This window comes from Cololabis saira, chromosome 11 (assembly GCF_033807715.1).
Source record: "Cololabis saira isolate AMF1-May2022 chromosome 11, fColSai1.1, whole genome shotgun sequence".
In the NCBI taxonomy this organism is placed as follows: domain Eukaryota; kingdom Metazoa; phylum Chordata; class Actinopteri; order Beloniformes; family Belonidae; genus Cololabis; species Cololabis saira.
The window spans coordinates 6007321-6033053 of NC_084597.1; the positions used below are offsets into that span (position 1 = coordinate 6007321).

The 25733-nt window shown below is 38.5% G+C and overlaps 1 protein-coding gene across 1 annotated transcript in view; it reads right to left on the bottom strand.

The window, feature by feature from the left end:
* eng (endoglin) overlaps positions 1-8894 on the bottom strand; it is a 117650-nt gene extending 108756 nt beyond the window's left edge. The window contains exon 1 of the mRNA XM_061733575.1: positions 8792-8894. Coding sequence (XP_061589559.1) covers positions 8792-8849 — 58 coding nt within the window. The 5' untranslated portion in view covers positions 8850-8894. The remainder of the gene's footprint in view (positions 1-8791) is intronic.
* Between the last annotated feature and the right edge of the window lie 16839 nt (positions 8895-25733).

A 25733-nucleotide genomic window follows, 5' to 3' on the forward strand; every position in this document is an offset into this window, starting at 1 on the left:
TTTTGGTTTTGCTTTAGCAAGTTGGCTGAACTTCACTGTTGCACAATTAAAATGTGGAAATTATAATAAAATATTATAATATCTCTTGTGCACAGGTGACTATGAACTCACAGTAATGTTTAAGATCTCCCAAGCTCTTAACGGACATAATATGTTACTAATAATTATTTACAAGAAAAACCATCGACACTAACTTAAGACCTGCAGCGACACGTGTTTTATTTGATTCAGGGGTCAATGTCCAGAAGTATGTCCACTTTTAATGTTAAACTGTTTTAATGCAACACAGTTTTACGATAACTCCTTAGATCTTTTTCAAACCAAGCAACTGCTATTTACATTAATTAATCATTGGGTCTGACTGATTTAATACATTATGTGTGCTGCAATAGGTAATAAATAGTGTTTATTACCTGCTTAAGTGGGATTTCGTGATGTTTAAACACGGGAAAAGTGCATAAGTGATCAGTGGGCGATGCGATCAGTATGATCGGTTACTTCATAAGTACGGCCATTAAAAGATAATGTGGTCAAAGGAATATTGAAATAATTGCTTGATAATACACATATGAGTGTAACTTCAATGTTAATTTATAGTAAGTTTAGTGGTCTCCTTTGACAGTTCTGTGGATGTGGAAGGTCAGTCTAATGAATGTCATTCTCCATTCATAAACTTAATGTTTTTCACTCATGCTTGTTTGTGCATAAGTTTATCAATAGAAAACAACATCTTTCTGTCACTTTCCAGCAGTTTTTTTACTTTTTCATCTGATTTTAATTCATATCCAACTAGACACAGTGGCGATCTTGATTTACCCTTCTGTCGAACATCTGGTCATCAATTTAATATTAACATTTAGATCCAAAACTCTGGAATGACTTGAATGTGTCGCTGAAGTCAACGTTAACTTTTACCTCCTTCAGAAAGTTATTAAAAAAACATCTTATTCTGTCTTAACCTTCTTTAATCGTTAATGTAATCCAGACATTGTATCCATGTTCTCTATTTATAATTTTTTTAAATTTGTTGTACATTATCTTTATTACTTCATCACAGTTGTTGATGGGAGTGGAACTCTGTACAAGCCCTTTGGGCTTCGTTCCCTCCATGCACTGTTTGTAAAAAAGATTTGTGCTAAATAAATAAATGACATGAAATGAAATCTGCACTATCTGCCCGCACAGCTACTCAGCTACATGTCTATATGTGTAAAATCATGTTATAACAGCTCATTCATTCCCAATAGGGAAATTTGTTTGCTATTTTTCTTTAAAAATAAAGATAAAATATTTGAAACTATTTATTCCATTGTCTTTTGTAGTTTTACCAAAAAAATCGAAATCGAAATCGAAATCGGAAATCGGGTTTTCAGAGAAAGAAAAAAAAATCGGGATTTTATTTTTGTCCAAAATCGCCCAGCCCTAGTAACATATGTCCGTTAACCGCTTGGGAGATCTTAAATATTACTGTGAGTTCATAGTCACCCTGCACAAGAGATCGGACTGGGCGATATATCGAGATTTTAATATATATCGATATATTTTCAAACGCGATATGGTACGAGACAATATCCTTTATATCAATTATTAAAAAAAAAATAAAAAAAAAAATTATTTTGATATAGCTTATTTTGTGACAAATTGACTTGAATGTTTTATTTGAGATTTGCACAAATGTTTTGTTATTTGCACAACTGTCAACCTCAGTGGAAAAGTCTGCCTGTTACTGTCTACATTGTATTAATTGCACAGTGTATTTTAATGTAATTGTTATGCAGGAAAGATATTTGTTTTATTTTATTCAAGAACCATTTTTATTCTATATATGCAGGCAGTTTATTTTTATTTCATTTGTTTTATACATTTCGATATTGTGCAGACCTCTGTTAATAAAGGAACCTGTGTGACATTTGGCACGAGGCTTTGTATTAAAACTGACTGTTTTTTTAAGGGTTTGCCTCAGAAAAAAATGAAGCTAACAGAGATGCTAACAGATATGCTAACAGAGATGCTAACAGAGATGCTATGCTATAATGCTTTGGGGGAAACCCCAATTATGGCACAGAAAAAATATCGATATATATCGAGTATCACCATTTAGCTAGAAAATATCGAGATATGACTTTTGGTCCATATCGCCCAGCCCTAGTAACATATTATGTCCGTTAACAGCTTGGGAGATCTTAAAAATTACTGTGAGTTCATAGTCACCTGTGCACAAGAGATTTTTTATTTTTTTTTATTTTGCCTTTATTTAACCAGGTCGGTCGATATTATAATATTTGATTATAATTTCCACATTTTAATTGTGCAACAGTGCAGTTCAGCCAACCTGCTAAAGCAAAACCAAAAAGGCCTGTTCAACTGTGCTTTAGACTATTAGACTATATATGTGCTTTACTATTATTGGGAGATTGCAGAAATCTCATGAGAAGAATCTGACCGGGCGGTCAAACAAAAAGATTAAATAAAGCTAAAGTGCCACTCGGCTCAAGCACAACGCAATATAGCACCGGTTTCTGGCCGAGCATGTCATGGGATTTGTGGTGGGCTGCAGGCTATTTTTGATTTACTTTCACCTTTTCTGTGTTTACTTCTTCTCCTGAGTTGATTTCCCATCATATCTGCTCCAGGAGCCGCTGGAAGCTGACCAGCATCCCATCAAATAAACAGAGCTCAAAAAACATGCTTCTGACACTTCTCTTTCTCTTTTTTCTTCTTCCTCACATCTCTATATTCAGCACCAGTCTGGGAATCCGCCGTCTCGTTGGAGCGTTCTGTGTGCCGGAGTCTGTGTCACACCTCATGTTTGTGCCTGATTTGTTCAACAGAAATGCAGTCCAAAGCCCAGGAGACAATGTCAGAGAATATGACTAATTCATATGACAATATTGGACAAATATAAAAAATGACGAATACACAATATGCGAGACACAGGAAGTCGTGCATGTCGCGGCGATGTTTTAAATAATGCTTGAAATATTGAGTGCACGGGGTCAGAGAAGCTGCAGAGAGCAGTAACACAGCTCCCTCTGGGCTTTCTGCTCAAGCTGCTGCAGGAGAGAGAAATGAAAACAAATACTGATAATTAGGGCTGGGCATCCATTCAAATGTCAAGAATCGATTCGATTCCGATTCTTAAGATTCAGAATCCATTATCACGATTTGATTCGATCCTGATATCAATTTGGGTTAGTGTTATTAAAACAGTTTTTTGAGCTGTTGCATGAATTATATGACTGTAGTTCTGCAACATTTAATACTTTAATACATTAATACTAGTATTATATTGAGATTCAACAGTAAGTATTGGCAGTTTTTAGCATTTTATGCTAATTTAATCCCAAGACAGTATATAAAGAAATGATGATAATGAAATATGGACAATTTATGCAATTATAACTGAAAACCTTTATACCTTTAAACATATTTAAAGGCAAAAAACATGGCACAACATGGCAAATACTAGTATTATATTGAGATTAAACAGCAAGTATTGCAGCTAATGATGCTGTAAGGACCAATCAGCTCCCAGAATGCTGATAGAACTGCTTTCAGAAACATCGTGTGGGTCAGAATTATCAAACAGATCCAGGGCAGCAAACGCATGAAATCGCTTATATTTTTTTCCCACATTCCGTTTTAATTTTTCCCATTTTCGGTCTATTTAGTTTTTTTATTTTTGAGAATTTGGTTTTTAGCATTTTATGCAAATGTAACCCCAAGACAGTATATAAAGTAATGAAATATAGACAATTTATGCAATTATAACTGAAAACTTTAATGTTTTTATACCTTTAAACATATTTAAAGGCAAAAACATGGCACCAGTTATTCTCGTGTCCAACAAAACATTCCTTTTTAGAATAGAATAGACTTTATTGATCTCCCAGAGGAGAAATTCAGTCGTGCAGCGGCCAAAACACACACATGCTTTATACAAAAAATGTAAAATAGAAATAACCATAAATAGTTAAATAATAAAAAAGAGCAATATAAAAAGTAGTAGAAAAAGAGTATGTACAAGAGAGAAAAAAAAAGTATTAAACACCAAATAAACGGATAATATTTACAAAATATTTACAAATATTTCCAAAAATACGTGAAGTATTAGTGGTTATTGCACTTTTAAAGAGACAGGGGCATAATTTTCTGGGCATAAACTAAAAAATAGAAAAAAGTTGTAATGTAATGATGAAAAAAAAAATCGATATTTAGACATACAAATCGATTTTTAGGAATTATTATGAGAATCGATTTAGAATTGGAAAATCAATTTTTTCAACACAGGCCTACTGATAATCATTATACAACATTTAAAGTTAAGCTAAAGAGCTTCTTAAAGACTCCACTAGCAGACAGTCCGTGGTCCGCCAGTTGGCCAAAATACCCCTCCTGATGAGAGGATGCTTAGTACTTATTGTGATTGGTCATACAGCAGGTCAGTTCTGAAGCCTGAATCAGTAATGGGCTTGTTCTTTAGTTTCTTATTGTTGCACATAATCTTAACATATGCTTGGCAGGGCCATTTTCCCTTATTGAAAAGTGTATTATTTATTTTCTGTCGTATATTTGTAGACTTGGAGGGTGTAGAAATGTTATTTTAACTAAAGTGTTTGCTTCGCCTCCGAGCAGAGGTTGATAAATTAAAGCTTAATGGCAAAAACTGCATTAAATAGCAGCAGGGTGAATTCTGTTTCTACTTATAACATTTGCAGATTGAGAGAAATTGTGCCTCACATTCAGAAGTTAACTTTTAAGAGCACTTGTCACAGAAAAAGTGCTTATTTTTAAACTTTAAACATGCACAGAATTAGTCTAACCAAATGCAGTTTGCCTAAAAGTGTCAAATGTAACACTGACAGAGTTGAAAACACTGAATAATTTATTTGTGACATTTTTTATTTTTTTTGCCTAATGCACTTCTGACATGAAACTTTGTGTTTTTTCTAAGAAATATAATCGTTCACGTACTTTTCATCAATGTATTTTAGGGAGGAGAAGCACAAACGCCCAGCAGCAGCACTGCAGAGCACCGTTAAGAGCATGCAGCTGGATTACGGCTTGAGGGGACGGCGACAGGTTCTGATCCGTTTACCACCTTGTAGGGATTACAGGTTTTAATTTGTTACGGGCGACCGGCCGTCTGCAGTGGCCACACGGGATGACATAAAAATCTATCAGCATCCACATGTTTTCTTGTGTCGTGTGCCCCCAATTTAAAGAAAAGATCCTTTAACTTAGTGCTGGGCGGTATGACCAAAAATTTATATCACAGTATTTTTCAAAATTATATCGGTTTCACGGTATATCACGGTATTTTTTTTTTTCATGCACAACTGGGTGTTAACCACATTTTCTAATGATTTGGAAAGGAATTGCTGCAGTAAATTGGCTTAGAATGGCCTATTTTACTGTGATGAGGAGGAAATATTGTAGAAAAACATTAATGTCCAAACTAGTATAAATACAGGTTTGCATGGCCGGCACTTCTGATTCTAATGAAGTGAGAGAATCAGTCAGACAACACTTAAAGACTTTAAGTGTTGTCTGACTGATCTTTTACAAAATTACAAGGTAGAAAATATTTATTGAACATAAAAAACTGAACATGTTTTAATTTCCAGCATTATGTTGTTTTGGTTCCACCTCCTGGTGAATGTTGGTAAAATTCTTATGTGGTTACTTTTTGGTTGGCTAATGATTTATGTTTGTGGTGCAACCGGTACGGGAGCGGCCAGTTTATTTCCTTATATTACAACGCCGTTATTAATTGTTCGGTTTTTTTCCCCACTTATTCCAACAAACACCGAAAGTGTTTTTTTTGCCATTTTCGGCCGAACAATTTCGGTTACCGAACAATCGGTGCATCACTACTGCTAAACAGTCCCCTCACAAACAGTGTCCAGCGGCGCTACGTTCCGCCGCGTGGGCAGAACGTAGCGCCATGCGGCGTTCCCAACGTTGTGTACGCTACTGTACATACTCACCGGTATTTCGGTATATGAAAAATTCATATCATAAGAAAAATAAACACTCGGTATTCGGTATGAACCGCTATACCGCCCAGCACTACTTTAACTATTAGGGCTCAAAATATAAATACACAAATGCTTCCCAGGTGGGTTCAAGAGTCTTTTTGTGTGATATCATCCTCATCTTTCAACTCCAGTGGAACAATATTTCACTTTCTGCAGGGATATATGTGCATAACTTCTCTCTGCAGACAAAAGAGAAACCCACTAGAGCGTAACGTGCTCTTTCATTCCTAGATAATGTGAAATGACGTCAGAGCTCAAGACAGGGAAAGATCCTTATCTGGCTCCGACTGCGGTTTGACAGAACTATCCCCCCGAGGTAGGAAATCTTCTAAATATACAGGCCCTGAAACCTGCTGTCTTTCAATAAAAGCAAGGCTTAATAGACAGGGTCAATTTTCACAAAATCAGAACCCGATGGCATTTTGCAAATATTTATAACTGACAACATTTCTAGGGGTATTAAGGGGTGCTGGATCCAAATCTGCTGTACAGTGGCGTCTTTGCATTAGGGGCCGGTGGGGCACGGCCCCACCAGAGTGCGCAGCTGCGCAGGGGAAGATTATGTGTCATTAAACATAAGTTCATAATAAATTTGTCTCCAATGAAATGTCCGCAGTTTTCATTTGATGCAACTTAATTTGATCTGCTGACACTTTTTGTAGTGTAACTGTGTGTAAATAGTTCGCCCTGCCTGATCCAGCCTCCTCTGTTTCCGCTCGGTGGGGCTCAGCGGAGCTGGCCCCTCTGCCTGTAATGTTGTTACTGGTGAACTGCTGCGCGCGCGTGCGCGTGTACAGCGCACACACTAGCTTGGACAGTGGGGCCGCGAGCTCAGGGCCCCAGAGCGCCTCTCATTGGCTGCTCTGAATTGAAGCAGACGGCGGTCAAACAGCTCACTCTGTGATTGGCTGTTCCCAGAATTTCCCAGAATGCTTTTCGCCGTCATTTGCGGACTGAATAAAAAAAAAACTATTTCTAGCGAGAAATATATATTTTACTTTCATAATATTCACTCAGTGAATGTACATAATCACCCGCTTGTCTTTTTCAAACCGCGCCAGAATAAAGGCTGATTTATGGTTCTGCGTTACACCAACGCAGAGCCTACGCCGAGGGTTACGTAACCTACGCCGTAGGTTACGCGGCGACGCGCGCCTTACGCCGGCTACGTACTTTGATTGATAGGTGACGTTTCATTCTTTCTATTTGAATGAAGTTGATTATTTGGTGAGTGTGCGATTTAGCACTTTATCAATTGAGCAGAAGTTGGAAATAAAACGTTTGGGACCACATCGACCGGATGATTTAACCATTTGTCAAGCCGGAAAAGACAAAACGAGGACATTTAATAAGGAATGGTTCAAAGGAAACTCTGGTTAACCGGGAGCTCGTCAAAAAAGGCGCTCTACTGCTTTCCTTGTGAGTTCCGGTGAGTCTAACAGATTTTTATAGTGGAACTGACCATGTACTTATATTCTTTGAATTATAGTGGACTTTGTGTAATGCGCAACTGGTGATACATGTGTGGGTGTGGGTGTGGGGGGACACAACCTCACGTGGGCTCCCCGACGCTGATGGAGCTGTTTGTGGTGCTGAAATGGCTGTTTGGCTGTGGTATACTCTCTGTGGTGGCTTTATTAATTGCTGTGTATTGCATGTGCGCCGTACACGCCATGCTCGTGCACGGTCGTGCTTGTGCATTGTGTTTTTATTGTTGTCACGTTGCTGTTTCGATCTTAAGTATTTGATATGAGCTCTTGAACAGTGCCCATTTGGTAGCGCTATTGATATGATAATATATGTCGTTAGATTGGCACTGTTTGTGTGATGATGGCATTATTCAGCTTCAATTTTGTGGTCAAAGGTGCTGTGGTCCCTTCTCTCACTTGATACTGATTGCATAAGATTTTCCAGCATGGCCCCACCAAAATTTACAGACCAAAATCGCCACTGCTGCTGTATATGAAGCTCAAAAATGTCCCAAAATTCCTCGAAATTGAGAAATCCAACATGGATGCATGTTGCACTGCCAGGCTGAAATCTATTTTTCATCTTTTTGACTAAACAAGGTACAAACATGAATTAAATGTATTTTTGTAAGTTTTCCTACATGGGCAATTCGATGCCATATTCAGAATTGAGATGTAATGTGAAGAAACTGCTTAGATATTGCAAAAAAAGTTGTTTTTAACTATGAATAATTACTCAGTTATTATTATTGTTATTAGGTACTTTTACTTACTTTGTATTTTGTTTTGAGGTCAAATGTACAAACAAATGTACAAAAAGTTACGAACTTGAATTAAATGTTCACAGGTTTTCACACATGGGAATTTAACATCCTGTCCTGATTTAGATCAAGTGTCAATAATTAGCACAAGTCTAGAGAAAAAGGTGGTCATTAGTGATAAAGAGGTTGTCATGTAGGAAAACTTACAAAAGTACATTTAATTCATGTTTGTACCTTGTTTAGTCAAAAAGATATACTGAAAAATAGATTTCAGCCTGGCGGCCATGTTGGATTTCTCAATTTTGAGGCATTTTGGGACATTTTTGAGCTTCATATACAGCAGATTTGGATCCAGCACCCCTTAATACCCCTAGAAATGTTGTATATTGTAAATATTCACACTTTAAATAAGCACATTTTCAGAAATTCTGCATAGACTATAAGCAGAAAAGTCTGTAACTTCAGATAAAAAAAAAAGCTAAAAGAAAAACAAAAAATGAGTATAATCTGCTGGACTTACCTGAGGCTGCAACGGTGATGTAGAGAAGCACGGAGAAGAGCGTCATGTGACCCTCCATCTCTGAATGTCGGTTCCGGTACGAGCCGGGATGAAGATGCTCGGGCAGCAGGTGAAGTGTCCTCGTGTGGCAGGAGAACAGCAATCTCTGCAGCAGCGAGAGAGAAGCAGATGAAATCCACTCTTTAAAAGTTGGTCAGAAGAACCGGTGAGGAAATGACAGCTGATAAGGATTTGTTTTGTTTCCATATATCTCAAACCAATTGTGTCATGAAAAGGTTGTAGCACAAAGATATCGGGCAGATATCGGGGATGCCTGTTGGAGACTATGTGGGTCTAAAGTCTAAAACCACTTCCATATTTTTTGGGAGTGCAGCTATAAGACCTTTTTGGAAGGAGATACAGATTGATGTGGAAAATATATTTAATGTGAACATGCCATTGAATTGTGAAACGTTATTTTTGGGAGACATAATGTTCGAAACGTGGAATGTAAAAGACAAAAAACTGCTGATTATACTGTTGGCAGTCAGTAAGAAATGTGTTACAAGGAAATGGTTAAAAGTAGAACCCCCCACTATCAACGACTGGATTGGGATCATCTACGACAGGGGTCTTCAACTAGATTATTCAGGGGGCCACATCTGCAAAAGGACTGTATGGAGGGGGCCACACTGCGTGTGCGCACAAAACGCGCAGGCGGAAAATTTGGGGGTTTCAAAATGTATTTTGCATTCAAAGACGAAGATTTATGTATATATAATAAATTTGTGCACAGGAATGAGCAGGAGAATATATCTGTCTAGTTTATATATTCATTATGTATTAATTGTTTCCAGATTTAGTCATTGTGAATGTTAAATATAATATTCAGATAAAGAAATATTATTTTAAATGCAAGTTCATTTTGAAACCATGTATTGTGCAAACTTAATGAAGTTGATATTGACCTACTTTTAATAAAACACGCCATAATGACAAAGCACCACTTTCCACCAAGATTTCCTTATTTAAATATTATATTAAGCATTTCAGTCCATAGTAGCCAGTTTGATGTTATAAATAAGCAACCAAAATATTAACCATAAGCTCCTTTATTTATGACTCATCTGTGCATTATATCAGCAAAACAATCGATCGGGCGGCCGATCAATCGGGACAACACTAACTACTTCCCCCCCTTTTTTTAAATATGACCAGGGGCCACATAAAAGCTCCTGGCGGGCTGCAAGTGGCCCGCGGGCCGCCAGTTGAATATCCCTGATCTACGAGATCTATGTTATGGAGAAGATCTCTTCCTCCCTCAAGGTTGAGAAATAAAACTTTTATAAGATCTGGTCCAAATGGACTGAGTATGTGAAACCAATCACATCTGATTTCATGTGAACTATTTTTTTATGTGATGTAATGACTGTAAACATGGGTGCACTCCCTGTTTTTTTTTTGTTTTTTTTTATCTTTCTGTTAGTGTTTCCAAAAACTGTGCATAAAAATGCCTGGAGGACAGTAGGGACAGAATAATTTAAGTTTAAAGATTGAATGTATAAATGTGTAAGATGGAATACTGCTGTTCTAAATAAAAAGAGAATTTAAAAATTAAAAAAAAAAAAAAAAAAAAAAAAAGGTTGTAACACAAATATACTCTCTAATGCCGATTAGCTATAGCAGATTATTCATATTAACAATGAAACTGGATTTTACGACCGAGTATTAGGGCCATACTAAGACAAAAAAAAAAAAGTGAAATTACGAGAATAAAGTCATAATATAATGAGAATAAAGTCGTAATGTTGCGAGAATAAAGTCGAAATAGAATAAAGTCGTAATATTATGAGAATAAAGTCGTAATATTACGAGAATAAAGTCGTAATATTACGAGAATAAAGTCGTAACATTACGAGAATAAAGTCGTAACATTACGAGAATAAAGTCGTAATATTATGAGAATAAAGTCGTAATATTATGAGAATAAAGTCGTAATGTTGCGAGAATAAAGTCGAAATAGAATAAAGTCGTAATATTATGAGAATAAAGTCGTTATATTACGAGAATAAAGTCGTAACTTTACGAGAATAAAGTCGTAATATTACGAGAATAAAGTCGTAATATTACAAGAATAAAGTGTTAATTTACGAGAACTCTAACAGGAAGAGCATCTTCTCCCTGTGTTAAAATGTTGAATATTGAGGATCTTGTGGAGTTATATTTATATATTTATAATAACATTACGACTTTATTCTCAAAATATTACGACTTTATTCTCAAAATATTACGACTTTATTCTCAAAATATTACGACTTTATTCTCAAAATATTACGACTTTATTCTCAAAATATTACGACTTTATTCTCGTAATTGTACGACTTTATTCTCATATTATTATGACTTTATTTTCGTAATTTCCATTTTTCTTTTTCTTAGTTTGGCCCTAATAATCCGTCGTAGGATTTATCTCCTTTGGAAGAAAAAAAATAAATAAATAAAATAAAATATCTCCTTTCCATTCAACGGTGCAGGTTTTTGGTCATTTCTGTCCCAACAGGAAGTGAGTCGCGAGGCGATCCTGCCATATTTCTGATCCTCTTCCTGATGCACAATCGGGGTCTGAACCCAGAGGTTATCTGGTGGTCACTGGACTTCTGCTGGACCGCTCGGGAAGCACCACTGCATCCCTTTCTTTAAATAATACCACAATGCTGGATCAGATAAGCGGCAGACTGCTCTAGTTATATAATTCATATAGGGGGCAAAGGAAGAGCCAGTGTAAACTGTTTATCAAATTCCAAAGGAAAACAGTTAGTCTCGTTTTTTCTTGTTTTTTCCCTTTTTTTATGCATTACATTGTGAAGCAAAATGTCTTTCAGTTTCCATTGGAACCATTTAAATACAAGCAGGACCTCAAGAAATAAGATTTAAAAGGCATAGTTTGGTGCAGGGGCGAAAATCCCGGGGGGGACAGGGGGGACAAGTCCCCCCCATTAGTAAAGCTGTCCCCCCCTAGAATAATTTGAGACAGAATTAATAATTTTGGAACAATGCAGTAAATATTTAGTAGTGATGCACCAAAATGAAAATTTGTGGCCGAAACCGAAATAAAAAACAGTAAAATCTCATTACAAAAAATTGGAACTTTTTCAAATGCAGTCTCGCTCACTGCAAAAACTCAAAATCTTACCAGGAATATTTGTCTTATTTCTAGTTAAAATGTCTCATTTTTAGTCAAAAAAATCTCATTACACTTAAAACAAGAGTCATCACCAGAAAAATAACTTGTTATTTGACAATTTTCACCTGTTTTAAGTAAATTTTCACTTGAAATAAGTAGAAAAATCTGCCAGTGGAACAAGATTTATCTTATAAATAAAACAATCTTGTTCCACTGGCAGATTTTTCTACTTATTTTAAGTTAAAATCTACTTGAAACAGGTGAAAATGGTTGTTTTTTTCCAGTGATGAGTCTTGTTTTAAGTGTAATGAGATTTTTTTTAACTAAAAATGAGACATTTTAACTAGAAATAAGACAAATATTCTTGTTAAGATTTTTGGTTTTTGCAGTGTATTATGTCAGATGTGCTGTATTATTGCCACCTTCCAGCTAATACCATTGTTTTGTATTACTCTAAGAAAGGTCTTCTGCCTGTTTGCGAGATAGAGATGAAAATGTCAAAATGCTGTATTAAAGGAAGGCTAAAACTTTTATTCCTTGCCCCCCCCTGGATTTATTCTCTAAAATGTTACTGTTTATTGTCCCCCCCAACTATGAAACGGGATTTTCGCCCCTGGTTTGATGGGAGTGGGACTGTTGAAAATCTCATTTTTTTTCTTGCCAAGTGGTGATGAGGAGAATAAGTGAGCCATGAATACATAACCGACCTTTTAGTCAATACTTATTTGTTTGCAAAAAAAAAAAAAAAAAAGTCCAGTATTTGGCAATATCGACGCATAATCGGCCATGATTTGACCTGGGTTAAACTTATTGAACTCTACATAAAAGCGGACCGGTTGAGAGTTAATGAAAACTGCGCTTTCAGTTCAAGGAAACCGCGCATCTCCCGAGGAAAAACACAAACAGAAAAGGAAATCAGAATCCAAACTTACTTTTTAGGTCGGTGGTGTTGAGTGTGGGAGCTGCGCTGTATAATCCACGGGCGAGGATGTGGCTGCATTCAGCTGCTGATTGTGCGTGGACTTTCCAAATGTTTGTGCCGCCTGGGCGGCGCACGTCCACTTTTTGTACCCCTCCCACAGGATACACTTCTCTTTTTTTTCCTTTTCTTTTTTAATTCCTGCTCCTGACACAGCACAGTCAATCCGTAAAAAAAAAATGTCGACTCAAGTTCTGTCCCCCCATGCAGCTGAGCAGAGAAAAGTCTCATCCATTTCACGTTAATGTTAAAATCTTGCAGAATGGTGATAATAATAATAATAATAATAATAATAATAATAATAATAATAATAATAATAATAATAATAATAATAATAATAATATTATTACTATTATTATTATTGTGTACAGTAATAATAATAATAAAAATAATAATAATAATAATTATTATTATTATTATTATTATTATTATTATTATTATTATGTACAATAATAATAATAATTATTATTATTATTATTATTATTATTATTATTATTATTATTATTATTATTATTAATAATAATAATAATAATAATAATAATAATAATAAATATTTGTTTGTTTTCGTGGAATAGTTTTCATGTTCATTATATGTGTATGTGTATGTATATATATGTAGATATGTATATAGATATAGAGCAGATGGAGTTAATATAGAGATAGTATGATGTAAATAAGTATATTATCATAAATATTTATATGGGCATGTGTGTACAAATATATAGAAATACTCAACTATGTGTATGTAAGTATAGGTAAGTGTGTGAGTATAAATACTTGTTAATAAATGATTAGTGAATGGAGATAGGATTAAATACGTTTACACTTCTTCCTACTCCTTTTTGCTTATGTAAATTAAGATATCAATTGTTAAAGTATGAAATTTTTAAATTTTTTTTTTTTTTTGTGTTTGCTTTGTTTTGTTTTCTTATCTTCTCTTTTAATTTTCTCTTTTACATGTGCAAAATAAAAATCAAATCAAATCAAAATCAAAAAAATGTGCAAAACAGGAGTTTTTATTTCAGAGAATAAAAATCTTCACTTTTTCTTCAGTCAGTCCACATTTAGCCTTGAATGAAGGTGTTGACTAAGAGTGAGTGTGGCTGTCTGAACTCTTCTGAACACTTACTTTAACCCATGTGAGGGTGGACCACATCTGGCCTGTTCAGCACAAACTATGCACATGTACGGTCCAACCAGAGGAGGGGAGTAACGAGTTACATTTACTCTGTTTCATTTACTTGAGTAAGTTTTGGGAAATGTTGTACTTTTAGGAGTAGTTTTGAATCACTATACTTTTTACTTTTACTTGAGTAGATTTGTGAAGAAGAAACTGTTCCTCTTACTCCGCTACATTAGGCTACGTTGAGCTGTTACTTTTCTTTTATCCCTTTTATCCGCGTACGCGTCAATCTCATGACATCACTGGGTGATTCTTTGGGAAAAATGTTTGTTTTTGCATGTTTTGTCACATTTACACAGACTCAAACACACACAGAGTTTCTATGAGTTCATGTTTGTTCTAGTTCTGGTTAAAAAAGAAAAGTACAAAGGCTTGAAATTTTGTTTTTTGTTTGTTTTATTCTGTTATTTTATTTATTTTATCATTTATTAAAGTACTTGAATTTACTTTAAACTTATGTTAATTTAAGCTATTTTTGTATTAATTTTAATTATTTAATTATTTTATTGATTTAATTTGCCTGAAGATGATTATTTTGTACTTTTATCTGTTTGAATTGTTGTGTTAAAAAAATAAATCAGACGTTACTCAACAGTTACTCAGTACTTGAGTAGTTTTTTCACCAAGTTTACTTTACTTTTTTACTTTTACTCAAGTAATTATTTGGATGACTACTTTTTACTTCTACTTGAGTCATATTATTTTAAAGTAACAGTACTTTTACTTGAGTACCGGTACAATTTTTGGCTACTCTACCCACCTCTGGGCCACATCTGGCCAACCTGCCATAACTGACTACAGGTTGTTCATGACTGGATAGTATGTAACAAACTTGTCCTTCACATCTCAAAGACAAAGAGTATTGTGATGGAACGAGGCACAGATTATCTAGCAACCCGGAGCTTGATTTAAAATTATGTAATTCTACAATTCAACAAGTACAAAGTGTTAAACTACTTGGAGTGATGTTGGATAAGACTCTATCCTGGTCTCACCACATGAATTATATTGTATCAAAAATGGGTAGAGCTATTGGCATTTCAAGGAGATGTGCTTCTTTTGTGGCTCGTCCCCTTCTACGTCAAATTGTTCAAAGTAGGGATGCCCCGATACCGATACTGGTATCGGTATCGGGGCCAATACTGCTCTCATATACTCGTACTCGCAAAAATTCTCCAATACCACACACTGATACTTCATTGTTGTTGTAGTAGCGGTTAGCGCCGCTAGGGGGAGATGTTGAGTCGCCCCACCCCAGTCTGCAGCCTGGCTGAGCAGCAGCAGCGGAGCTGCTGCTCTGTGGCTGTAGCCAGCGTTAGCCGGTTAGCCGCGCCGACAGCCCGCAGTCTGTCTTGCTTTTGTCGTCGTCCCTTATTTTGAAATATGTCCACCCTGCTGACATCCCGCTTGCATTAATTGTCACTATCTTGCCTGGTTGCGATTCGCCAATAAAACAGAGAAGAAGAAGAAGAAGAACATGAACATAAACATAAATCATTCTTACAGTCCGGTTAGCCGCGTGTGGCGCGTGGTGGTGGGAGGAGAGTGGTGCCCGTGGGTGAGACTGGCAGTGCCATTTCAGGCTCCCGTCCCAGAATTTGGTTGCTTTCCTCCTTCTCTGAGTTGGCAGGCTGAGGGGAGACCACTTTATATATGTTAAAGCAAGAGAAAACCTGTTTTTCATAATAGGTCCCCTTTAATATTTTACACCAGTAGTGACAATAAATGCATCAGCATCTTGCTACTTTTTTTTTTATCCATATAAAAAAATGTGTCAGCAAGCCAACATTTATGTTTGCCAAAAATTTTGTTTGTTTGCCAAAAATTGAGTCATCTAAATGAGTGTAATCCATGCATTAATTTTGCTTCCTGTAGTCTTCTTGTCTATGCACAATTCATCCAGGCAGGTCTTCAAAGGAAGTCCATGCAGCCCTGAGTTGATGTCATCATTTACTTATTTCCTCCTATTTTTACATTTTGAGGATTTTTTGCCATCTTAGCTGCTCTGCAAAGCTGCAACTCTGATGTACAGGCGTTGTCCCTAGACCAGTGTGTCATTTTGAAATTCAGAAGTGAGTTTTTCTATCCCTCGGGGAAGCATTTTCACTGTCATTACTGTGCTATTACAGAAAAATTACACACCTATTATCAGTTAAAGGTCGCTGGAATATTTATAGTTTATACTTCGGAAATTGAGGCATAATTAAAAGATATTAGCAAGTCCATTAGCGAAAAATGTGTTAGCAAGTTTTGCAGGTGCTATTCTCAGATACAGATACATTTTCTACTGACAGCTCCACATTGTCATGGATTTAACTGTGCGGGGGTCGGGAATCTGGAAAAAGACGAGAAAAAGTACATGCTGGTAAATTTCTCAGAGGATGAAGATGGACAAAAAAAAATTAAAATGAAAGGAGGACGAGTGTGATTTTTGAAGTGGATCTTTTAACTTATGTGGATACAAACTGAAAGATAAAGAGTACATTTCTTTCTGGTGACAGATATTTAATTTAACTTAACTATCTATCCTCTTCAGGACAAAGAGTTTGTCTAGTTTCTGTAGATTTGACTCAGATTTTTTAAGAGATGAAACATTCGAGGCTATAGTCACAAAACCTGCTGCGATTGGTCTGGTATGTTCTGTACCGGTGGAAAAAAGGTAAAAGTAAATGGCTGCATGGCTGGAAGGATACGAACTAAATCAAAGTGAAGATTTAAAACAATGAATGAATGGGATGCCTGGGTCTGGGGCCCTCCGTTGTCGGGCCTGCGCGGGTGTCGCCCTGTTGGGGGGTTCCCTCTCTCCGGGCCCGTCTCCGGTCCCCCCCGCTGCCTCTGCGGCGGGGCGCCCCTCTGGTCTTGGAGGGCCACTTTCGTGGGGGCGGGTGCACCTGCACGCGTCGGCGGCCGGGGCGGCTCTGTCTCTCCGGGCAGGCTGGCCCCCTGCCGAGTGGAGGTCGTTGGCCTGAAGGGTGAGGGCCTCCTGGCCGCGTGTCCGGCCCGGACCGGGTGGCCGGGGATTGCCTGGGTCGCGGTCCGCCGCCGCGGGATCTCTGGCTGCTTCTTCCCGCGCCGTGGGGGCCCCGCCCGCGGGCCCCCTCGGCCGCCGCCGGGGGGGGGGGGGCCTCGCAGGCGGTGGGTTGCCTCCCTCCTACTTCTCCCCTCTGTGGGGTTGCTGGTGGCCTGGGTTCCGGGTTCTTCCGTGTCGGCCTCTGGTCTCGCGGGTGGCGGGGTTGCTCCCCCCCCTCCCCCACTATAGATACACTTCAGGTGGAGCTTTGTTTGGTTTATTACACACACACACACACACACACACACACACACACACACACACACACACACACACACACACACACACACACACACACACACACACACACACACACACACACACACACACACACACGCATGATCATATACATACACACACACACACACATAGACATACACACTGGCTTGTTCACCTGCATGCTGGCTGTCTAGTTTTTGGGTTTAGGTAGCGGTAGCGGTAGCTTAGCTCAGACTGCGATCAGATCTCAAGATTTGGGTCGATTGCTGTTCATGTTTTGGTCAGCTCTGTGTCGGTTTCGTGTTTTGTTTGTGGTTTTTTGTTGCAGATTTCCAGTGCTTGACCTGTGTCTCCGTGTCAGTGGATGTCGTCAGCACCCCCCACCCCCCCAAAAAAAAAAAAAATCACTGGGTTTGTATGTGTATACTTATGTATGTGTACGCAAATGTATGCGTATATATATGTATATATATTAAATATAGTGATAATGCGCATATATATACCTTTGGTTTCTACCGTCATGGTATCAATCATTAATATGTGTGCAGACAAGGGAAAAAAAATAAATAAAAAAAATAAAATAAAAAAGATTTAAAACAATTCCTTGACTTTTTTTTGCTTGACTATTTTTATGAATGGACATTGTATAGATCATACTGAAACAGCTTTAAGATGGATTGTAATTGGACTGAAGTGGGTAGGGGTGATTTAACCGGATGGATTAAGACTGAGTTAGTGTTAAATTTGGCTTGAATTTGACATGTTTTCTCTATAAAGTGTACTAAAATGAAGTTTGTTGAGTGAACTGGCACCACAGAGCACAGATAACATACACATCACATGAATTTCCCTTTGGGGATTAATTAATTAAGCAGTATTTAGCTGAACTGAATAAAAATGCCATAGTAATTGTGCTTACACATCTTGTCAACGGCATTAATTAATGGACTTTATGCTTTCATGCTGTTAAAAATGACAGTAAATGTCAACAGATATGTAACAAACTTCATTAAAAATGTTACTTCATATTCAATCAGCCAGTTAACGTCATGCACGTTTTGGTCTTTATCAACTCTTACCTAATTTCAGAGGTGTCAAAAGTATGCACATTCATTACTCAGGTAGAAGTAAAGATACTAGAGTTTAAAAATACTCCTGTAGAAGTTGAAGTATCAACTCAAGTTTTTTACTCAAGTAAAAGTATAAAAGTACTGGTTTCAAAACTACTTAAAGTATAAAAGTAAAAGTAATGTTAGGGGGAAAAAAGCCATTAAGGACAAAAGCCATTGAAAATGAATGTATATTAGTATAATGCAAATATATTAAAGAAGCATATATGTGTACTATTGAGCATTAACATGTGTTTCAGAGAGCAGGAGATATGATGACTAATTGCCTATAAGTATTGTAATGGTGCAAAAAGTCAAACTTCATGTTCATGTTATCATTTATCCTAATCTTTATTGGAATGTACATCCAAGTTTAGTTGCAGGAATCTGAGGGAACGGATGTAAGAACAAAACTGGACAAGAACATCTGAAACAACCACAACCAAATTCACTCTATCCGGATGGAGCAATTTAACTGGATAGTTTTTTTTCTTCCCTTCCTTCCTTCCTTCCTTCCTTCCTTCCTTCCTTCCTTCCTTCCTTCCTTCCTTCCTTCCTTCCTTCCTTCCTTCCTTCCTTCCTTCCTTCCTTCCTTCCTTCCTTCCTCCCTTCCTTCCTTCCTTCCTTCCTTGTTTTCTCCTTTCCTTCCTTCCTTCTTTTCTCCCTTCCTTCCTTCTTTCCTTCTTTTCTCCCTTCTTTCTTTTCATCCTTCCTTCCTTCCATCCTTCTTTTCTTCCTTCCTTCCTTCCTTCCTTCCTTCCTTCCTTCCTTCCTTCCTTCCTTCCTTCCTTCCTTCCTTCCTTCCTTCCTTCCTTCCTTCCTTCCTTCCTTCCTTTCTCCATTCCTTCCCTCTTTCTTTCCTTCTTTTCATTCTTCCTTCCTTCCTTCCTCTTTTCTCCCTTCCTTCATTCCTTCCTTCCATCCTTCTTTTCTTCCTTCATTCCTTCCTTCCTTCCTTCCTTCCTTCCTTCCTTGTTTTCTCCCTTCCTTCATTCCTTCCTTCCTTTCTCCCTTCCTTCTTTCCTTCCTTCCTTCATTCCTTCCTTCCATCCTTCTTTTCTCCCTTCCTTCCTTCCTTCCTTCCTTCCTTCCTTCCTTCCTTCCTTCCTTCCTTCCTTCCTTCCTTCCTTCCTTCCTTCCTTCCTTCCTTCCTTCCTTCCTTCCTTCCTTCCTTCCTTCCTTCCTGTGTTCCCTCGTGATGAAGAGAATATTAAAAATGAAGTTAAAGGGAAAGTTCGTTTTTTTACAACCTGGACCTTATTTCTGGCATTTTTTAATGGTTGTATACTCACCAAGAGGTGTTTGGAGTCCTTTGGAAGATATTAGGAATTTTGTGCGAGCCGCTTCTCCATATAACGGTAGTGAACGGGGCACAGCGGGACACAGACGATGCAGCGTCTAAATAACACATGATTGCCGCGAAACTCGTTCATTTATTTTATGAATCACTAGATCTGCTTCCAGGACCTGTTGTCTTCATCCGGGGCTGTGTGTGTAACAAATAAATCAGTTTGTAAACAAGACCTCTGAACTCATGACGTCATCTCTGTGCGCGCATCCCGGACACAGCTCTGTGTACAGCTGGAGTTCGCTACTGTTAGTTTACTGTTAGTTTACTGTTAGTTATTTGAAACATGTCTGAATATTTGTCAAATTCTGAGGTTGTGGACGACGACTTTGAATATGATGGACGTCCTTACCGTTTTGAGCCAGAGTAAACGGCTGAAGAGCTCACTGAACGGAGGACAGAGTGCGCGCACAGAGATGACGTCATGAGTTCAGAGGTCTTGTTTACAAACTGATTTATTTATTTTATTTATTACACAGACAGCGCCACAATGTTACAACAGGTCCTGGAAGCAGATCTAGTGATTCATAAAAGAAATGAAGAGTTTCGCGGCAATCATGTGTTATTTAGACGCTGCATCGTCTGTGTCCCGCTGTGCCCCGTTCACTACCGTTATATGGAGAAGCGGCTCGCAAAAAACTCCTAATATCTTCCGAAGGACTCCAAATGACACCAAACTTTTCTGGGTGAGTATACAACCATAAAAAATGCCAGAAATAAGGTCCAGGTTGTAAAAAACCGAACTTTCCCTTTAAAGGTGTTCATGGAACGGCGTTTTTACTTTAACTACCACACCACTTCAAAGACAGAACTGCATGAGTAGACAAAACATCCTTTCCTACTGGAACAGACTCTGAGCTGTCGTCCTCCCACTGAATCAACTCAACACACAAAGCCTATTGGCAGAGTTAAAAAAAACACAAAAAAACTGAAGAAAAGATAAACAGACACACTTCAACAATGCTTCAAGAGAATTCTCAGCGACTACAGCATGGAGAAAATATGCCTGTTTTTCTGTTAACCTCTTCCTATGTTTTGGTTCCGCTGGTGTGGTGTTTTTCAGGTCCCAACGGTGACAACCGACTGAAATAAAAGTAAACTCAGCTCAGTTAGTCGGGAGGAGAGAGAAAACAAGCTCCACCATCCAATTATTTTCCTGGTAAATCTTTATTTACTTTATAAACAGTCATAGTTCACTTCAAGCTAATTACTATCAGTGTGTTTCTTTTGTTTAAATATATCATAAAGGATCTCCTTTCCTGTACTTAAAATTGTGATTCAGGAAGATGCTCTACCTTTATTTTCCAGATATGAGTAAATAACTTGAACGAGCAGACAGAGACCAACCTAAACTCAGTTTTCACGTTTGCGTCTAAACAGAGGAAAACGGATATTTAGGCTCAGAACGTCACATTATGCAACAGAAACGTCACCAGCATCATTTGTGCGACCTGTGTTTACAATTAGTTTGGCCACCGTCAATATTTTCTTGTATTTTACCTGTTTTATATTCTAAAGTCACCCTTAAAAGTAACTCCACTTCTCTGTCACTCCAAACGAAAGACTCTCGTTCCGTCTTGGAAGTAAAGCCTGAATTATGGTCCCGCGTTAAATCGAGGCAGAGTCTACGGCGTAGGGTACGCGGCGATGCGCGCCGTACGCTGTGCGTCGCCGCGTACCCTACGCCGTAGGCTCTGCGTTGGTGTAACGCGGAAACATAAATCAGCCTTAACTGGAAGTTACATGTGTCATTTGTTGATGTTTTTTCCAGCATTCTGATTGGCTGGCATGACGTTAACAGCTTATTTATGCAGATTCGTGTAAACGAAGAGAGTTTGAAAACGATCTTGTGTAAACGATGGAATTTTTCAAAACGTAGAGGGGGAAATATCCGTTTTTGTAAATACCCGGCTATGTGTAAACGGGGCCTAAAACTACTTGACATAAAATCAAACAATGCTAAAAACCCCTAAATGTTCCTTACCACGGGGCAGAGAGTCAAGAACAGCCAACTCACACAAAGGACATATAGAGAGTGACACCCTGCGTCACACCTGCTGTTAATCAGCGTTCCTGTTCCTCTGATTGGTCTCTCCGCTGACCTACTGCTACACAAAGACCAAGACCAAGACCGAAACCGAGACCAAGACCAAGACCAAGACCAAAACTAAGACCGAGACCGAGATCGAGACCCATGACTCGGTCTCGGTCGGTTTTGGTCTTGGTCTTTTTTCTCGACATTTCTACTTTCGCCATTTGCATTCATTCTAAGGCTGATACAAGACTTTTCATTTTTTGCGGCTCCAGACATATTTGTTTTTTGTGTTTTTGGTCCAAAACGGCTCTCTCAACATTTTGGGTTGCCGACCCCTGATATAGCACAATTCAACACAAGGTAATTCAAAGTGCTTTACATCAACATTAAAAGTGGCACGACACAATTAAACAGTAAATAAAGAGGTAAAATAATAAAATGCACAAGTTGTTAAAAAGTAAGGGCGGCAGGTACATCTCATTCTTACAATGGCAAGAATTACGTTTCTACACGGTCAAAATGTACAAAGACCGAGTCAAATACAGTATTACAAAAGTAATCTGTAACAATTCGTACGGTGAATTAAACCAATTTGACAATTGTATGCCACATGCAATCTAAACACAGAATGTACTGGCTCTACATGACAATAGCCTGCAATAATGCCTCAGCACAGTTCATGTCTGACATCAGTTCATCAATTAGCACAAAGAAAATTGACCCTTTCAGCAAGGAATGTCCGGTTGCATGTGCTTAATCTGACACAGTTTTGACTGGAGAAATTGGCGTGTGGATACACAATCTGATCACGGCCCTTGGGGGCCCGCGGTGGAGCTCTGTAAACAAGAACTCAAACCCTCTTTATGCAAGACTAAGAAAGCAGATAAGGGACAAGTCAAAGTTTGTCCCATAAGTTATGACTGACTGGAAACTATATTTCTAATCCTTTTTTTTTTTTTTAATTTATAAACCACCTGACCAGTCAATGATTTCTTACTGGAGGCAAATGTGACCTCAGTCTCCGAGGAGAGTCCGCGGGGCCTGAGCCGACGAGAGTCTTTTTATGGCTCAAATTAACTGCAACAACTTACTTAAGCAAAACCTAACATCACTTGTAGCAAAAAAAAAAAACTGAAATCCATACAAACCAAGACATGAATCTGCAAATGAGTTTGGGTTTTTTCCTTTAATGAGGACTTTGTCATGTAACTCCCTTAGAGAATTGGAGAAGTACATTAAATGGCTCGGTAATGATGATAGGCTTCTGCTCATTGTGAATCATTCTGTGATATTAGCAGCGCGAGGCCAACAGTCATATCCCCCGAACCCCCCGCCCTCGGAGGGCGATAAGCAAATGAGGAAGCCGGCACAGCCTTTATTCTCTCTCTCTGTCTCCTCCGTCACAGTCTGCAGCGGTGCTGCTGGCAGCACAGAGACCGAGTGGCACCGCGCGGGAACCCACGTCAACCTGTGATTAAAGACGGTGGACGATTGTTTCCTGTTATTGAAAAAGTAGTCCTGCTGGCGGGGGGGCAGAGGGTTGGTGGCAGAAAGGACTGGAGAGGTGTCCTCCGGCCGGCAAAGAGGGGGATGCCAAAAGTGACATATGCCTCATCTGCAAAATGTATGTGAGCTTTTAGTGGATGGGTTTCACCGGATAACAGAATATTTGATTAACTGAGCGTATGAATGTGTGTGGTTTCTTTTTTTTATTTTTATTTTTTATTTACATACAGCTTGAAAGTATGGGAGAATATTAGGGCCAGGCAGGAGAAAAATAAAAATAATATTTTAGAGGAGAAAGATTTTTTTTTCATTATGCACTTCGAGAAAAAAGTGGAAATGTCGAAAAAAAAAAGTAGAAATTTGAGATTAATGTTGAAATACAATTTAGAGAAAAAAGTTGGAATGTCGAGAAAAAGTCAAAATTTCGAGAAAAAAGTCTAAATGTCGAGATTAAAAAGGAAAGGAAAAAGGAGAAAAAAAGGGAAAAAAAGAAGAATTAAAGCTGCAAGCAGCGATGAACGGGCCCTCGCACTCACAGCCACCGCCCCCCATAAGAATATCAGAAATGACACTTACGACTTCCTATGTCAAACCATTCAAAAGTTATAGCAGAAAAAAGGGACAACCAATCAGAAGAAGGGGCGGGGCTAATTCAGGCCAATGAAGGTCAACGACTCCATACAGAATCTGATGACACCACCCACGACTCTCTATGTCAAAACATTCAAAAGTTATAGCAGAAAATCGGGACAACCAATCAGAAGAAGGGGCGGGGCTAATTTTCACCAATTATGGTCAAGGACTCAATACCAAGTCCCATGACACCACCCACGACTCTTTATGTCAAACTATTCAAAAGTTATGGCACAGAAAAGTATTCTAGGGGGCGCTGTTAAGCCGTTAGGCCACGCCCATTAATGTAAACCATGAAATATCAAATGTATCGCCAGGCCTGGCTTGGTGCACAATTTGGTGACTTTTGGAGAACTATCAAATATGGACCAATCAGATGAAGGGGGGCGCGCTTTTTGGCGTCTAGCGTCGCCACGGTAACACTTTTGAAAGAGAAAAGTAATGCGCATAGTTGCAAGATGAAGACGCACATTTTGATGTATAACACACTTGGGGCCACGTTATGGTTGGGCCATATTAATTGCCGAAGGAATGGCATAAATTGCGCCAAAATTACACAATTAATTCAAAATGGCTGACTTCCTGTTCGGTTTTGGCCATGGTGCCAAGAGACTTTTCTTTAAGTTGCAACATGATGCAGGTGTGTACCGATTTTCGTGCATGTACGTCAAACCGTATTGTGGGGCTTGAGGCACAAAGTTTTCCGGGGGGCGCTGTTGAGCCGTAAGGCCACGCCCATTAATGCAAACCATGAAATATCAAATTTATCACCAGGCCTGCCTTGCATGCAAAATTTGGTGACTTTTAGGGAACTATCAAATATGGACCAATCAGAGGAAGGGGGGGTGCGCTTTTTGGCGTCTAGCGTCGCCACGGTAACACTTTTGAAAGAGAAAAGTAATGCGCGTAGTCGCAGGATAGAGACGCACGTTTTGATGTATAACACACCTGGGTGCACGTTACAGTTCGGGCCGTATTAATTCTCGAAGGAATGGCTCATATTGCTCCAAAATTACGCAATTAATTCAGAATGTTCAAAATGGCCGACTTCCTGTTCGGTTTCGGCCATGGTGCCAAGAGCTTTTCTTTAAGTTGCGACATGATACAGGTGTGTACCGATTTTCGTTCACGTACGTCACACCGTATTCTGGGGCTTGAGGCGCAAAGTTTTTTCTGTCTGAACCAACCAGATGAAGGGTGGGCGCGCTTTTTGGCGTCTAGCGTCGCCACGGTAACGCTTTTGAAAGAGAAAAGTAATGCGTGTTGTCGCAGGATTGGAGACGCACATTTTGATGTATAACACACTTGGGGGCACGTTACGGTTTGGGCCGTATTAACTGCCGAAGGAATGGCATAAATTGCGCCAAAGTGACACGATTAATTCAAAATGACTGACTTCCTGTTCGGTTTCGGCCATGTCGCCAAGAGACTTTTCTTTAAGTTGTGCCATGATACAGGTGAGTAGCGATTTTCGTGCATGTACGTCAAACCGTATTGTGGGGCTTGAGGCACAAAGTTTTCCGGGGGGCGCTGTTGAGCCATTTTGCCACGCCCATTAATGTAAACCATTAAATATCAAATTTTTCGCCAAGCCTGACTTGCATGCAAAATTTGGTGACTTTTTGGGCACGTTTAGGGTGGCAAAAAGTCCCTCATTTCGTCAGAAGAAAAAAGAAAAATTAAAGCTGCAAGCAGCG